At 27.5% G+C, this 17,997-nt stretch overlaps 1 protein-coding gene across 2 annotated transcripts in view; it reads right to left on the bottom strand.

Annotated features, from left to right (window-relative positions):
* The window catches only part of LOC107452999 (uncharacterized), a 108,494-nt gene that overhangs the window by 21,538 nt on the left and 68,959 nt on the right, over positions 1–17,997 (bottom strand). For both annotated transcript variants that reach the window (XM_016069652.4, XM_016069653.5), the window contains exon 6: positions 16,277–16,358. In XM_016069652.4, the coding sequence (XP_015925138.2) occupies positions 16,277–16,358 (82 nt within the window). The remainder of the gene's footprint in view (positions 1–16,276; positions 16,359–17,997) is intronic.

Genomic DNA, 17,997 nt, shown 5'->3' with positions numbered 1-17,997 from the left:
CATTTTAACTACAATATAAGCAGATTAATTACAGGTCCAACAAAATGATTTTAATATTTAATTGAAATAATAAAATTATTTTTTAGAATAGCTGTCTCAGTAAATTTGTTTTATTCAATGATGTTTGTGGATTAAAGATATAAACTATTTTATTAGAACGCACTATTTATGCGAAAAGTCTTCATTTTCTTTTAGTCTTTTCACGAGTCTTATTAAAAATAAATTGAAAATCATTCCTAAATATTAAACTGCATCATGTTGATCTAGAATAATATTATTTTGACTTAGTGAACTAAACGGACAAAAAAGTTTGAATTTTGAACGAGAATTTTTTAAGTTGATGCCAGTTTTCCTTCACCTATAGTTCCCTTTTTGCTAACTTACTTCAGATATTATTTAATAGGTGATACACATACAAATACTTTTAAGATACTCAACTAAACCAAGCTAAGACACAGCAAATAAATAACTTCACTAAAAATCCGAAATAGGGAAAAGATTACATATATTTGTCAATATATTTTAAATCTTAAATCTAAAAATTAAAAAAAAAAAAATCATTGAATTTGGTAAAATTCCTTTTCTTATTTTAATTACATTTCAACTTTTTCAGAGTGACTTCCTTTAATATTATTTTTAAGGCTAAGTGCAATTATATAGGAAGAGAAATAAGTTAATTTATTTCTAACAAAAAGTAAGGCAATTAAGGAATAAATTTTATAGAAATAAACAAAGGAAGAAATTTTTTTAAAAATGCATTCATGATTACTAGTCAGGCAATCCCGAAGCTGCATAGGTAGAGGATTTGAGTCTCTAGTGCCCATACACGACATGGCAGCAAGTTGCTCTACATTGAAAAAGGATTTTAGAAAGTAAGAGACCATCGTGATCAGTTTCTTCCTTCCATGAAGAATGATATTTATTTTGTCCACTTTAGAGACTATAATCTCTCTCTCATCCACCAAAATTACCTATAATCAAAAGCAAAAATTTTTTCGACTCATAACTTTCAATAGAAATTGTATATACATAAATTTAAAAAAATACTTTTTAAAAGTTACTTTATTTAGAATAAATAAAAAGTGGTTCTTATTTTGTTCCCCTCAAAAAATCTAACAAATTGTGATGAGTTATAAAGTAAGTTTATTTTAAAATTAATAAAGGACTATACAAAGAACTGTAGTTATGAATCGAGTAATGACTGAATGTAATATTAAAGCATTTAAACATGAGAATCACTTTGTTTTGTTTTTGTCTCCTGAATACAAAATTTTTATTACATTTTCTTCTCTGTTAGTTTACTCTTTCCACAGTAGTCAGTTTTTTTTTTCATTTAATCAAGCAACAAAAAAAAATTATTTGCTTTAAAGTAACTCATAGTTTAGTTAAGAGCTCACAAGTTTTGCCATTCTTATTTTTCACCTTCACTTTTTGAATGAAATCACACTTAGATAACAGAACATTAAATATCCGAAAAAATATACAAGCCTTATCATTTTTCTTCTCTTGTTGAGAGTCATCTTCAGTCATCACAACCCTAATCAATTTTTTCAGGTATTCCTGAACATCCAAATCAGCTAAAAAATAATCATAACAGAATAAAATTATTTTTCAGAACGCAAGCAGAGATGCCAACTTTCCAAACTAGTTATCAGTAAGCCCAAGTACAATATAGAAATAATTTATTAAATTAAATATAGAACAATTTTCAGGTGTATATACTGCAGAATTCTGTACAGTTATATTAATAAAATTATGTGGGAATTTACAATCAAGCAAAAAAAGTAACACTTAGAGAAAGGTAGTAAATTAAAAAAACTTTAACTAGCTCTAATTGCTTTCAACGGCTACAAATTATTAATGATAGCATTTGAGATTCGAGTTAATATTATTTTGCTTTTTTATATGAAAAGTAGTTTGAGAATCAAAATAATTTGTAAGACGGGAGTCAGATTAAATTTCCTTATTTTTTTTAAAATTAATTTTTCATCTTCCTATCAAATAATTTTTTTAATTATTGTTCTTAGAGTTGTTTAAAGAACAGAAAAAAGTAATTGTAAATTAGTTGCAAACCACAAAAATTTCTAACACTTCGTAGCTAAGGGGAATATAATTTATTTTAAAAATTTAACCGCTGCAATGACATGCCTCTGTCCCACCCGCGTCACTAAAATTGGAACAAAACTCAAATTCCCTTAAAACATTTTTGTTTTACTTTTAAAAAATAATAATCAGATGTAACCAATAACCATATTCACTAATACAACAATAGAGCATAACGAATAGTTCTGGAAGACGAGTAATCTCGCCCGTCGCGATGAAAGAGTTACACAGATTATGGAAATTCACAAAAACCGAGAATCTTTGAAATGAAATCATAAAAGTTTGCTCCTCGGTACAAGCAAATAAAGAATTATTTTGAGTACATGCAAAAAGGAAATTATGGTCAAATAAGAAAAGATATCAAATTCAGTTTATGGAAGAAAGCAAAATAATGAGAAAGTCTTATTATATATATATATATATATATATATATATATATATATATATATATATATATATATATATATATATATATATATATATATATATATATATATATATATATATATATATATATATATATATATATATATATATATATATATATTGTATATATATGTTATGGTGAAACACCGAAATCTGGAGAATGTTGACATTCACGTAGTCGCCTGGTGTATGCCCGAAATATTTGCTAAATACCCTTATTTCTGACTCTCAAAGGTGAATGTCAATAATCACATAGTCGCTTTGGTGAATGTCCGAAATATTTGTTATATCCAATTTTATATAAATTTATTCGTTAATATTATTTTATTTATTTGATATATTTATGTTTATTCTATATTTTAATACTTACTGACGATAGATTAGAAGAAACATCAGTGTTTGGAGTATCGGGCAAATATATACCAGGCAATGGCACTTGCCCTTAAAAAAACATCAGTGTAGGGTATACCGGGCAAATGTATACCGGACAGTGGTACTTAACCTTAAAAAAAACATTAGTGTAGGTTATACCGGGCAAATGTATACCGGGCATAGGCACTTAACCTTAAAAAAACATCAGTGTAGGGTTAAAATATCGAATAAATGTAATTATATCCGGGAATAAATTCATATCAAATCGAATGTAATAAATATTTCGGACATTCACCAAAGCATATCTGTGATTGTCGACCTACACCGGTGAGGGTCCGAATGTACAAGAATGTAATGAAATGTTCGATCTTTCACCGACGTATTTGGTGTTTGTCGACCTACACCAGTGAGGGTCCGAATGTACAAGATTGTAATAAAATGTTCGATCTTTCACCGACGTATTTAGTGCTTGTCGACATTCACCGGTGAAAGTCAACAACCACCGATTTCGGTCTTTCGCCGTGACATATATATATATATATATATATATATATATATATATATATATATATATATATATATATATATATATATATATATATATATATATATATATATATATATATATATATATATATATATATATATATATATATATAAAAGTTCAAAATGAAGAATAAAACAAAGAAAAATTATAGACATATGAAAAAAAAAAGGAGGGGGGAAATAATAAGTAAAAAAAAATAACAAACAACAATTTATATTTAAGTAAAAAAGGATTAAATTTTATTTAAAAAATCGGAAAAGAAAAATATATATATATATATAATCTTTTCTTCAGCCCACACGATTATATCCGCAAAGCAGAGTGCTTTCTGATATTGTATCAATAAAGCCAAAGCAAAATATATTAATACAATAGTGTGAGGAGCACTAAAAATTTTTTTTCTATAAAAATAACAATAAATGAAATAGATCACAAAAAGTAAAAATAACATGTAAAAACAGTAAGTAAAATAAAAAGAAAAAACATTAAAAAGGGGCTATGAAGCGAGTAGCAAAATCAGATCAACTTACATGGACGAAAAGTTTTTCAAGAATGATTTAAAAATGTTTTTGCATAAAGATTGCCAGATTACAAAATATGAAAACCAAAAGATGAAAACAAAAGCACAAATTGAGTGTAACAATAGGGTTTTAAAGTGTCGTTCTTACTGCACTGCTGAAGTGATTTGTTATTCTGAGATTTGATTTGTTAGTTACCAAGGATGGGCCCGAAATGGATGTGCACAAGGATATATTATACTGGATAATTTTAGAAATTGATCGTAAATAGTTTTAGAAGATAGATGTTTATTTAAGAAAAAATATAAAATAGAAAAGAGAAACATAAGTTGCCTATTTTGCAAATAATTTTAGCCGCGGATTTGCACGATACGGATTAGCACACAGAAAAATTATTTAAATTATCAAAGAAAAAAATTTTAATAGATAATTTTAACAGGGATTTGCTCGAAATGGATTTACACATGGAAAAATTAACAAAGAAAAAAAATTTAGTAGATAATTTTAGCCACGGATTTGCCCGAAATGGATTTGCACATGGAAAAATTGTATAAATTAATAAAGAAATTTTTAGCAAACAATTTTACTCACGGATTTGTTTGAAATGGATTTGCACATGGAAAAACTGTATAGATTAACAAAGGAAATTATTTAGTAAAGGAATTTTTAGTAAATAATTCTAACCACGGATTTACCTGAAATGGATTTGCACTTGGGAAAATTATAAAAATTAACAAAAAAAAAATGTTTAACAAAAAAAATATTTAGTAAATATATCCACAAAAATATATGATTAATTCAATGATTTTATATAAAATTTTATTACTTCAGTTGGGTATCCATTGTTTTTTATCAAATTTTGAAAGAGTTTATCCATTTGTTTTTTGGATAAATAAGTATTACTACATATTCTTTTAATTCTGTTCATTTCATTAAAAGTGGTATTTAAATAGATGCTCCTAGAAACATTAGAATTCCGAGTAACTAGTTTATTAATATTAAAATTAAAATAATTTCTTTTATGGTATAAATCAACAAAGCAGATATTTTCAACTTTCATAATACCCAAATCCAAGAAATTGAAATTAATATTATCATCATGATTACGAAGTAAGATTAATTCCTCAGGGTATATATCACTCAATGAAATAGTAAAATCTTGGAGATTAAAGATAATTAAGTCATCAATATATCTAAAAACAAATTTAATACTAAGAGTATAATTTTTTTCATAATAATGCAAAAATAAGTTAGCTAAGAGAGATGAATAATTAGATCCTTCGTGTTTTCTTGTATTTATTTATTTATAATATATATATATATATATATATATATATATATATATATATATATATATATATATATATATATATATATATATATATATATATATATATATATATATATATATATATATAAATATACATATATTACAAAAAGAAATTGTATGTTAATCAGATTTAAAATGCAGTGTTATTATACATATTTTCACTAATAAACAACAATATAAACTTTGTAAAACAGATATCCAAGCAAACGTTACGATAAGCATACAGCTATAGTAGAATTTCAAAGCAAAATTGCTATTTTAAAAATCTTTCAATTTTCTTTTCAGTGATTTATTTATAAGAGAAATTATTAACCTTTTACTCAATCAGCTTGCATACCGCTACGTCAAAACATATACATTTAAGCAAAACAAAAAGAATAGTTATATTTGAATAAATTACAAACAATAAAATATACTGTGCGTAACCTGCTGTAACGATTCACCAGTAACGTTAACCTAAACAGCGACGAGAATTATTTCGATTGTTCTGTTTTATTGCTAAGCCTACAACAATAGCCTCAAAGAATATCCTCCGACCTAAATAATGTAAGATCAGGACGCGTCTTTGAAACAAAAATAATGAAATTTAAGCTTGAAAATTGAAGCATATTTGATTAAAAGTGATAAAGCTGAATTAATAAATGTCAAGCACACTTACCGAATTTTGAAGAAACTTTAGATTGTAAACACACACGCCATTTGCCGGCTAGCATGGATCTCTGGGAAGTGAGCTAGTTGATATGAAGTGTACTTTAAACAACCTTAGGTATAAATAAAATGACTTCATGCACCTAAATAAATACCTCACTCTCTTTAGATGAAAAAAGGTATATTTTTTTATACCTCGTAAATACCTCCCTCTCGTTAGTTGAAATAAGGTAAATTTTTTTATACCTTATAAATACCTCTTTTGCTACACGCGTAAAGAAAACAACCTGGTATACCTTAAAAACTACCTCATCAGTCTGGTTGATTTGAAGCGAATTTAAAACAACCTCAAAATGAGCTTAGGTATAAATAAAATGACTTCATATACCTCAATAAATACCTCACTCTCTTTAGTTGAAATAAGGTAAAAAATTTTGTACCTCAAAAATACTTCTTTTGTTACAAGTGTCAGAAAATCAGCCTGGTATACTTTGGAAATCACCTCATCAGTCTGGTTGATTTTAAACAACCTCAAAATAAGCTGAAATATAAATAAAACAACCTCGTACACCTTAATTACAAGATTTACGAGGTATAATTTTTTATTGCTGTTTCCTCAGCAACCTAAAAAATACCTCAAATCAACCTTAAATATACCTCAAATTTTCGTAAGGGACTTCCGTAACCAATGTCACAGGCTGATCAAAGTGGTCATCCACCTGTTCACTGAACGATGTCAGTAATGCTTGATATCTACAGGGCGTTAAGATTTTGGCATCGTGATGTGTCGTCACGTTAACAATGCGATATTTCGATCCATTGTGATCCATCTCGTGATGTTTCGATACATTAATGTTTTACATTAAGTATTCCGTAAATTCGAAATTAGTAAGTAGCATTTTTTTCAAAAAAATTTACATTGAATTTTTTATAACTATTTTTCAATATTTAAAGACGTGGATGTCACTGCAAAATAGCGGTTAAAAAACATTAAACGGCTAGATTGATGGTAAAAAAAAATCAACAGGATTTGCGCACAGACAATTAAAAGAAAACCTTTCCATAACTAAGAAATTCAACAACACTTCAATTCTCAATCACATTGCGATTCATCATGTCAGCAAAACAATGAGCCACAATGTAAAAAAGACGCGGAAAGATAACGATCATCGCCAGAACTATCATTGCACACTTACGGAGGAACAAGCATGTAGGTATAGTTTTTTCATGGGAGTGTTTTGTGATTGAAGAATTTATTATCTAGATGTAATTTAATTAAACCAGTTACATACATACAAGTAAACTCTTTTTGGTTTAGATAAAATAATCTAATACAGAAGTTTTCACTGTAAAAGCTTCATTTAAAAGCTAAAAATCACAACCAGTGATCTAAATGAAGATCAAAATAAAGACAAGCCATAAACGTCGTTGAGTGCTTCCCATTGATTGGGAGATAAGCGAAATTCCAATAAAAAGAACATTAAAACAAAACCACTGTTATTGTCAAAAATTCACGCATAAAATATCAATAAAAATTCATCTGTTCACTGCAAATTATAATGCGTTTAAGCAGCCAAAATAATATATAAAAAAATTAATTCTTTATTAAGTAGAATATATGGGTAATTTTCAGAAAATATGACACGTAGGAATTTTTTTTTTTTTAACCTTTTGGATTGGAAATACTATATATATTTTTTTAAAAAAAATACTCGTTTATTAAAGTAACTCTTATACCTTATAGTCTCTTATAACTCTTATACCATATTATTATATTCTTATATGTACAATAGTTAACAAGCATTTAGTAGTTTGCAATTATTCCTTGGCATTCAAGTGCCAGAAAAATTACAATTTATAATTTTATAGCTTTTACTTCCATGTTCCATTTCATTTTTAGTTGTTCTTTGTGTTATTAATCACAAGACTTCATTAAACAGCTCAGATTGAATAATATAGTTCATATTAATTATTAAGAGAATGCAGGAAAATGACAATGCCTAAAATCATTCCAAAAAGCTAATAATAATGGTGTTAAATAAACTTTAAAAAAAATTGTCATTTTATTCTATGATATCAGATTTCAATGGCAGTTACATTAAATTGTCCGCATTTAACGAAAATTACTCGTAGATATATAGTACGTTCGCAAAAGTCGGTAAATGAATATATCTTCTCGCAAATTTTTCTTTTTGTTTATTTCAATAACATCCTGTTAAACTACATTATTAAATAGAAGGTGTAAAACTTTAATAATGTAACAAAAAATTATTAATAAATGCAAAAGATATACAGCACAATGAAAAAAAAAATTAGATACAAAGCCTCAAAATATTTCGTAAATAAATATTGAATGAAAAAATCCGTGTTTCGTAAATTCACGGACGATCACATTTGGATTTCGATAGAGTGGCTGCGGGCATTTCAACATTTATAGAATTACTTATCACACAAAATTTAATTATTTAAATATGAAAGAAACAATTTTTTTAAATGTGCTGACTTTAAAAAAAAGTTTTCGTTACTTAATCAGTATAATGCATTATGTGTTTAAATGTTTTATACGCACACACATATTATACATATATTATAGTTAAGCACGGCTGAAATATATATATATATATATATATATATATATATATATATATATATATATATATATATATATATATATATATATATATATATATATATATATATATATATATATATATATATATATATATATATATATATATATATATATATATATATATATATATATATATATATATATATATATATATATATATATATATATCAACTCCTGTCTAAGCTTCACCATAGAATGGAATACAATTAATATTCTTACCATTCCGATCTTAAATGTTTGTATCATGTACGACAATAATGACTTGATGATATTTTTTAAAGCAATTTCTACTTAAGTTTTATTTTTAAAGAGAAATAGATGTTACCCCTTACATTTTTAATAATCATAAAACATTTTGCTAAACAAAGATTTTTTTCATCAGTTTGAGTTGACGATAAATCATGATTAAGGCGTTGGGTACTTCAATTCAAGGCATAAAATATCTTCAAACTCTTGGAATTAAAGTATTATTTTTAAGGTAGTTTACTCTTTATTTAACTTGATTTCTTTTTTTATTTAGGGTCAGAGTTAGTTTATTGCTGCGTAATTATTGTTAATTTTATTTGCTTACACTGTTTACTCAAGATTATGGTTAAAAAATAAAAAAAATTGAAATTTAATTGTTTTTATGTTTAACTTTATTAAAATTCTTTATGAAAATTTTATTAAAGTTCAGATCACTTAAAAACGAATCACGAAACAGATAGGAAAAATTTATCATTGAAATCGCATTCAATTTTTCATAAATGATCTCAAAATTTTTATTTGTTAACCATAATCTCGTGTGAAGCAAATAATCTCGTGAAAGCAAATAAAATTAACAATAATTACGCTGTACTAAACTAAGTCTGACACTGAATAAGAAAAAAGAAATCAAGCTAAATAAAAGAATAAACTACCTTAAAAATAATGCTTTAATTCCAAGAGCTTAAAGATATTTTGTGCTTTGACTTGAAGTATCCAACTCCTTAATTATGATTTACGTCAACACAAACTAATGAAAAAAATCTTTGTTTAGCAAAAAGTTTTAATATTATTAAAAATGTAAGGGGTACCATCTATTTCTCTTAAAAATAAAATTTAAGATATATATATATATATATATATATATATATATATATATATATATATATATATATATATATATATATATATATATATATATATATATATATATATATATATATATATATATATATATATATATATATATATATATATATATATATATTTCAACCCTGCTTAACTATAATATATATGCAATATGTGTGAGTGCATATAAGCATATAAAATATTTAAACACGTAATGTATTATACTGATTATTAAGTAACGAAAACTTTTTTTTAAAGTCAACAAATTTAAAAGAATTAATTGTTTCTCTGATATTTAGATTTAATTTAGTGCGATAAGTAATTTTTTAAATGTTGCAACGCCCGCGGCCGCTCTATCGAAATACAAATTATATATATATATATATATATATATATATATATATATATATATATATATATATATATATATATATATATATATATATATATATATATATATATATATATATATATATATATATATATATATATATATATATATACATATATATATATATAATATATACCGAAAGAGTTTTAATTCTTTTATTAATACAAAAGTATTTATTATTTTTGTATTATATATATATATATATATATATATATATATATATATATATATATATAATACAAAAATAATAAATACTTTTGTATTAATAAAAGAATTAAAACTCTTTCAGCTATTCTATTTTGGGAATTCAATGCTGAAAACATACCATTGAATAATAATTAGATTTATATTTGAAAGGAGGAGATATTTTTAGAATCTTGTCCCTCTTTCACTTCCATATTAGGAAGCATTAAATGATTTTCCATAGTGCGTAGAGTTACAATGGCATATACGACTGTAACCTAATAACACCAATCTCTGTACTATTTAATGCGGGACCGCAGGTTTTCGCATGTCTCTTGCTGAATAACGTATTCCAATAAACATCCGCCGTAACCATCCGTAAAAATAAAAATATTTTCTGAAATATTAGTAAGTTTCCCTCAATAATAAAAATATTTTCCGAAAAACTGGAAAATTTTGTTACAAAGTTTGAAATATTTTTACAAAACTAGCAAATTTTTAACAAAATGCAAAAATATTTTCTTGAAAGAGAAAATTTTTTGTAAAAACATAAATATTTTTTCAAATGATAGAAAATTTTTAACAAAAAGTAAAAATATTTTCTTAAAAGACAAAATGTTTTGTAAAAACATGAATATTTTCTGATAAAATAGAACATTTTCTTAAAAAGTTTGAAATATTTTCTTAAAAGAGAAATTTTTTTTGTAAAAGCATATATATTTTCTTAAAAGATAGAAAATTTTGTTAAAAAGTTTGAAATATTTTTATAGAACTGGCAAATTTTTAACAAAAAGTAAAAATATTTTCTTAAAAGAGAAAATTTTTCGTAAAAACATAAATATTTTCTGAAAAAAAATAGAAAATTTTTGTTACTCATTGTACTGGAGGGGAGAAGCTTTGTGGGTGGTAAATCAATGAGGAAAAGGATGCTAGCTAATTTGATCACTGAAGAGAAGCGTTTCTTGCTCTCTTGATGAATGGGTAGCAAGGAGGCAGCAATGATTATTTTATTTCTGTTAGAGACTAATAAAAACCTCAAAATAAAATTTCATGGGAATTCTCCATTTTTTCTTCTTCAGTAAATAAAATATATAAAAATTTTCTAAAATTAAGGAAAAATTATCTATAGTATTAAAAAAAAGAAAAATTGCTTTGTACAATGGGGGGGGGGGGTTGAACACCCCCCTTACCTACGTCCCTGCGGAGGAAATGCTCTAGGCGTGAGCTTGCAGACATCTATATACTATCGGGAGCAATGCTCAACATCGCCGTGTAGACATCAACGTCAGCGATACATCGGAAAATATCGTACAAATATCAGGAAAACACAATATCCAATGCTTCGAAAAATTGCCAATCCCAATATGATTGCCGTATCTTATGATCAGTCCACTACACGACTGCTAAACAAATAAACTGAATTATTGCCTACCTTTGCTCAGCCAGACTTAGATATATATGGAAATACGTTTTTAATGTTTATTTAATAACAGTGCGCAAAATAAAACGGAGCATCCTGAACACCTTTTGATCCAATGGCCGGATTATCATAAAGCCGGACTCAATCTTAATGATTCCAAGGTCTGACCTCAGATATGCTAATCAATTAGAGCAGCGCAGACGATATTTTAAGTTACGAAATACGACAAAAAAACGTACTTTCGAAAGATTTGGATTTTTGACCTTCAAAATAGAGGTGACGGTAACCTTTAAAATATTTTTACGATTAAATTCATGTTTTCGGTCCTCTTTTTCATCTGTAATTTGTAAGATATCGATAGTGTTCTTATTTTCCTTTGCTTTATTATTAATTTTCAACCCCCTTTTTAACACTTACACTTAATAACAAGCATTTTAAACACATAAAGAGAGGTCATTTTGGAATATAGTCAGATGGTGAAAGGTAAGATGTTTTCAGATTGAAAATAACATGTATGTACGTAATAACGTGTAAAATTAGGAAATTACATTTTCATGCAAGTACTGAACTCGTAGCCATCAATAATTAATCTTGAATAGTTACAATCAAGTTCAGGTTTCTTTTTTGTAGCTACAAACGCCAAGGTGCCAAAAAGTTTATCAAAGATGCGCTTAGTATAAATGTAAACAACAATCTCGAGGTCTTGACCTGTTCTACTTCCGGTTAGAAAGTGTACAGCTGCTTACTACAGCTTATTTTGTGAGGCGATATTTTCAAACAGATAATTTTGTATCTATAATAAAAGTAATAAACTATATAATTCCTGGGCTCAAATCTGCAGTATTTCATAAGATATTACTGATATTAAGTAGTTCTGGTGAGTTTGAAGTGACAATTCGTTTAAGTTATTTGGAGATTTGTTGTTAAAAATAGGTGAAATGTTTGCTAGATTTTGAAAGAACTCTCTTTTCAGGCAGTTCTGATTAGACCTATTTTTACTTGTTTAATGCTGTTTGTTCTTGGTGCAAGTCGTGCACCATCATACGTTAGTGCTAGCATATAGCTTGAGTGGCGAGATTAAATGCCTTTTACAAATTATTATTCAGGATTAAATTTTGGTATATTGATGAGGATGATCCGAAGGTGCTTTATTAGGATTCTTTTTTCAAATAACAATTCTTACGTCCTGAAATGATGATTTTCATATTGATTCTTCTTTTAAACACAAATAATAAATCAAGTAACAAATACACGTATACAAGAAATACTATTCAAGAGAATCTCGAAATACAATGATCACGTTGTGAGCCAAATGGCTTCAAAACACACCAAAAACAGTAACCCAGAAATATGGATGGTGTTTTCAATAGAAATGTAAACAATCTCGAGCTCGGCACCTACTCTAGTTCCGGTTAAAAAGTTTGCAGCTGCTTACTACAGGTTATTCTGATAGGCGATGTTTTCAAACAGATAATTTTGTTTTCAATAAAAGAAATAAATTAGATAATTTCTGAGCTCAAATGTGTCATATTTCATAAGATATTAATGTTAATATGTTATTCTGGCGAGTTTGAAGTGAAAATTTGTTTTAGTTTTTTAGAGATATATTGTTAAAAAAGGTGACATGGTTGCTAGATTTTGAATAACTCGCTTTTTTGGCAGTCTTGATATGGCCTCTTTCCATAAGTTTATTACTGTTTGTTCTTGTTGCAAGCTGCGCACCATCTTACGTTAGTGTTAACACTTTTAGCATTGTAAACACCAGTATTGTAAGCATTGTAAACACAAGTAATAAGTAATCAAATACATTGTCTGCAAGAATCTCAAAACACAACGATGCCAAATGGCTTTAAAATACAACAGAAACAATAACCCGGAAATTTAGGCGGTACCGAGCTTGCAGCGTTCCCTAGTGTAGAAAACACCATCCATAGGCATTTAAGAGCTTGCAGAGCTCCCTAGCGTAGAAAACACCATTCATATTTATTTGCAAATTTAAAAAATTTAAAAAAATGCAAGATTTCTCCGGAGACTTGTTATATCCTTCAAGTTAGTCAATTAAGTCAAGTTAACGTTTCCGTTAGACTTAAAATTGTTTGAAAGCGTATTTTATATTTATCGATTTCAAAATTTATTCTAGATATATTTTAGAATATACTTTAGGTGTATTTTACACCCTTATTTGCTTAAAAAAATTAAATAATTTGATTGAAACAAATTATTCAAGCTATATTATTTAATGCAATAAACGTGGCTTATCCTTATACTTGATACCGCTCTCAACAAACTTAAATAAATAAGAATAATTTAATTGTTTTAGCTATAAAGCAATAATATGTTTCGATTCTGGAAGCAAAGAAATTATTCAGAAAGTTCCTTGGTCATTCTTATTCTCTTATGCCGAAATATAAGAAAAATTTGTATTCACAATTTCTGTAAAAAGTATGCTAACCCTCTTGATGCGTATTTTTTTTTTTTTTTTTATCAAAATAAGTTTAAAATTGCGTACGTAACATATTTCAAAGCAGATGATTATTAAAATTGCACGACTTTGGAATCTTTTTACAATTTTCCACTTTAGTAATTAATTGCAATTATCATTACAATTAAGTGTAACAGTTTTCCAATTTTTTATTAACTGTTTAAAAAATAGACATTTTCTGGATTTTTCACAATATTATTATGCTGGACTTTAATGACTAGTCACAACAATCATATTTAATTCAGTATCTTACGCAAGCATACCTCTCCTTTGTATGTAACAATAAACAAATTACAACAATTTTGAATCGTCATAAATTAAATATTTAGTTAGCCTTTGTAGTCAATGCAATAATTGTATCGTCGTAAATAGATGTATTTTATCGAAAACTATTATACTCGAGACAAATTTTATGGGACCATTAAGAATTTTGACTTGGGTAGCTTCTGAAACAATTGACCAAAGAAAAAGATTCTCTGACTGACCCGAACCAAACCTTGTCTTAAGCAATGATCCCACACCTCTACTTTAAATTGTTATACCTCGTTACCATGTACCTCCATAGGTCAACACGTATAGCTATGGCAGTTTTTACTTTAGACAAACTATATTTTAATAACATTTGCATTTTAATTAATATTTTATAGTTTAACCATTTTAATGTTCGAATGTATACTTTAACGATTTTATTGTATTCTTAGATTTTATTGACTTTATTACAATTTCATACCTTGTGTTCTATTGTATTTTAATGAAATTTTGGATTTTTACAAAAGACTAGATTGCTATTCGCCCGTGGGCTTTTCGGGTTCATGCTGTAGGTGCTGTTCTGTTCGTGCAGGACCAGCTAGGGTCTCCCGGCGGAATGTATATATATATATATATATATATATATATATATATATATATATATATATATATATATATATATGTGTGTGTGTGTGTGTGTGGAGAGAGCAGTCGGGTGAGTAGGACAAACTGGCACACGATTTAAAAGATCATAATAAGAGAAAGAATATTCAGGTGAAACACAAATCGAAGTGGTCTCGGAACAAAAATTAGGGAAGGTCGTGCAAAATAAATCCGTAATATGTTTAGTCTTAGGGAATAATTGAAATCTGAATATTTTGGTCTGTTTAATTGGTCTATGTTATTGAGGAAAAAGTCCTTCCTACGGTTCAATTAAAGGGAAAAATCCAAAATGTTAATTTATACATACTGAACTAAAAATACATTAAAAGAGAAGATGTGGATATTAAAGTGAGAAAAAGCGTTTAGCTTTGAATAATAGTAGTAGTAGTAATAGTTCATTTACGTCGCACTAGAGCTGCACAATGGGATATTAGTGACGATCTGGGGAGCATGCCTGAGGATGATCCGAAGACATGACTTCACTAATTCAATCCTCTGCAGAGGGGATGGCATCCCCGCTTCGGTAGCCCAACGACCTGCACGCGAAGTCGAGCACTTTATGGTAGAACAGTTTAAAGAGGACCAATACCGCACTCCCTGAACCAAGTGGTCACCCACCCGCTAACTGACCGCAGCCAGTGATGCTTGACTTCGGTGTTCTACTGGGAACCGTGTCTTTACGATCAATCCACTGCGGGACCTTTGAATAATAAATGATCGAGAATAGCATAAAAAAATTAGTTAAATTTAATTTTATTTTAATTTCAGTGAACTACATATTATATAGTGTAATTTCCATCAGCTTCCATTCTGTTAATTCGTCTCTCTGTGATTTATAAGCATATGTAGTTTCCACCATTTTTGGTGTTAAGATGCACACAAAAATTTTACTCTGTAAAAAAAATTATATGAATGCGATGATTGAACTCAATATTTATTTTAATTAATCGGGTATTTGAACATTTTAAAAGTAGAAAGCGCATCAATTTTGCCATTGAACGTGGAGTCAATAAATAAATGTACATAGTTTAATTGAATCTTGACATTATGTTAACTTAAATAACTTTATTGCGTTTTTTGTTTAATTTCTGTCACAATGTGATTATCCATTTACTGCACGCGTTCCAATGTGTTACATACTCAAACTTGCAGACCAAAATTTCCTCCCAAAAAACATTTGAGTGTAAACATGTAAAAAAGAATAAAAAATGTTTATTTACCTGAAAATTGGAAGAAATGTCACTACTATACAAAAAAACTTCCTTTTTATCTGTTCTAAATTTTCCACTCATAAGAAAACGGCTGAAAATAATAATAATTATACAAGAATTGTATTTTTGAAATTCTTATCCAAATGAAAACAAAGTAGTATCACATAAGGGGTTAATATTTGGGGAAAAAGAAAATCTGACAAATCACAGTAATAAACAAGACAGATTAGAATGCGGTCGGAAAGACTTATTAGAAACATATTTTAGCCTTCAATTGAAATGCTTTTCTCTACAGTAATTTGTAAGATTCCCTTTTTTTGAAGTAGGTGCTTTTCTCTACAGTAATTTGTAAGATTCCCTATTTTTTTTTGTTTTTTTTGAAGTAGGTTATTATGAGCCGTGATGGCTCAGAAGATAGAGCGTTCATCTTCCAATGAGGTGAACTGGGTTCGATTCCCAGAGATGGCTGTTCGACTTGCTGTATTGGCCGACTTGCACCGACCACAATGCTGACCCAAAATATCCTCAGTGGCAGACGGATCATGGGTCAGGGCTCGGATACCAAAGAAATAACTAGTCGAAGTAGAATTTCCCGAGTGACGCCTTCCCCTGACGTCACACCGTCCACTGTTTTGAATTTCGGTATTCTGAACGCTAATATCAGTGGAGTAGGCTCGTGGACTGGTCTACTTCATGAGAAGAGTGGGGGTGAAGCTTCTTCCGTGCTATCAGTCAATAAAAATGCTGGAAGCATTCTGATGCAATTCACGCTCGACAAGCTGTTGAAAAAGGCATTTTGGTTCAGTATCTATTTGAGATTAAATATTGCAAACTTTACTTTTATTTTATTGCACTAATATTTGATATTTACATTTATTAAATAAATTTTATATACATCTCCGAAATGATATTTTTTTTTGTTATTTTTGATAATAATAAACATTGACCTATTAGATAAATTTTATTTACAAGTCTGATAATTAAAAATCTAATATGTGCTATTATTATTAGCATGTGTTATTGAGTTGCAATTAGATCTTTGGTTTGCTTATTCTAATAGCGATTAAAAAACCAAATTTTGTTTTTCAGAATTGTATTACAAGAGTACATCGTATTGGCATATCACATGTATGCTTTTTTTTTCTCTTTTTTTTTAAAGAACTGAACTTTTAATTGCGTTTAATATTATGTGGATAGTAGAAAAGATCCAGAAAGAAATTAAAATTTTTAAATATCAACAGCATTCTTGCTACATATCACTTTATGTTGCTAAACAGATGGTTTTCACTTTGCCCTTTGAAAATTACGAATTTTCTTAATTATGATTTACTCCCTCTATTACAATACTCGTAATAGAGGTGAGTGAAAGCTTTTTTTTATTTACGAAGGTAGTATTTATATCACTTTATTTGTGTTGATAATAAAAGAAAGTATAATTTGCAGTTTAAATTCTATTTTCAAGTAAAACTTTTATTTTATGCTTCATTATTCTTATACGGGTGAAATTTGATAAATACCAAACAAATGATGAAAAGATAAACATTAAAGTTAATTATATGGACCTCTTTGTTACATGGAAAATGTTTTGAACTCTCTTTAACAAAACTTTTATAAAATTTTAGCTATAAGAAAAAATTCACTTTGAGAGATTCGAAATATGTAGTTATTAATTTGTCAAGCAATTTACGTACTACATATTACAATTACCATGTTCAGCAATATTAGTTTTA

The sequence above is a fragment of the Parasteatoda tepidariorum genome, chromosome 11, assembly GCF_982258835.1.
Source record: "Parasteatoda tepidariorum strain Cologne lab strain chromosome 11, Ptep-v5.0, whole genome shotgun sequence".
Taxonomy (NCBI): domain Eukaryota; kingdom Metazoa; phylum Arthropoda; class Arachnida; order Araneae; family Theridiidae; genus Parasteatoda; species Parasteatoda tepidariorum.
The sequence above is the reverse complement of the archived record's forward strand: the minus strand, read 5'-3'. Positions and strand labels throughout refer to the sequence as shown.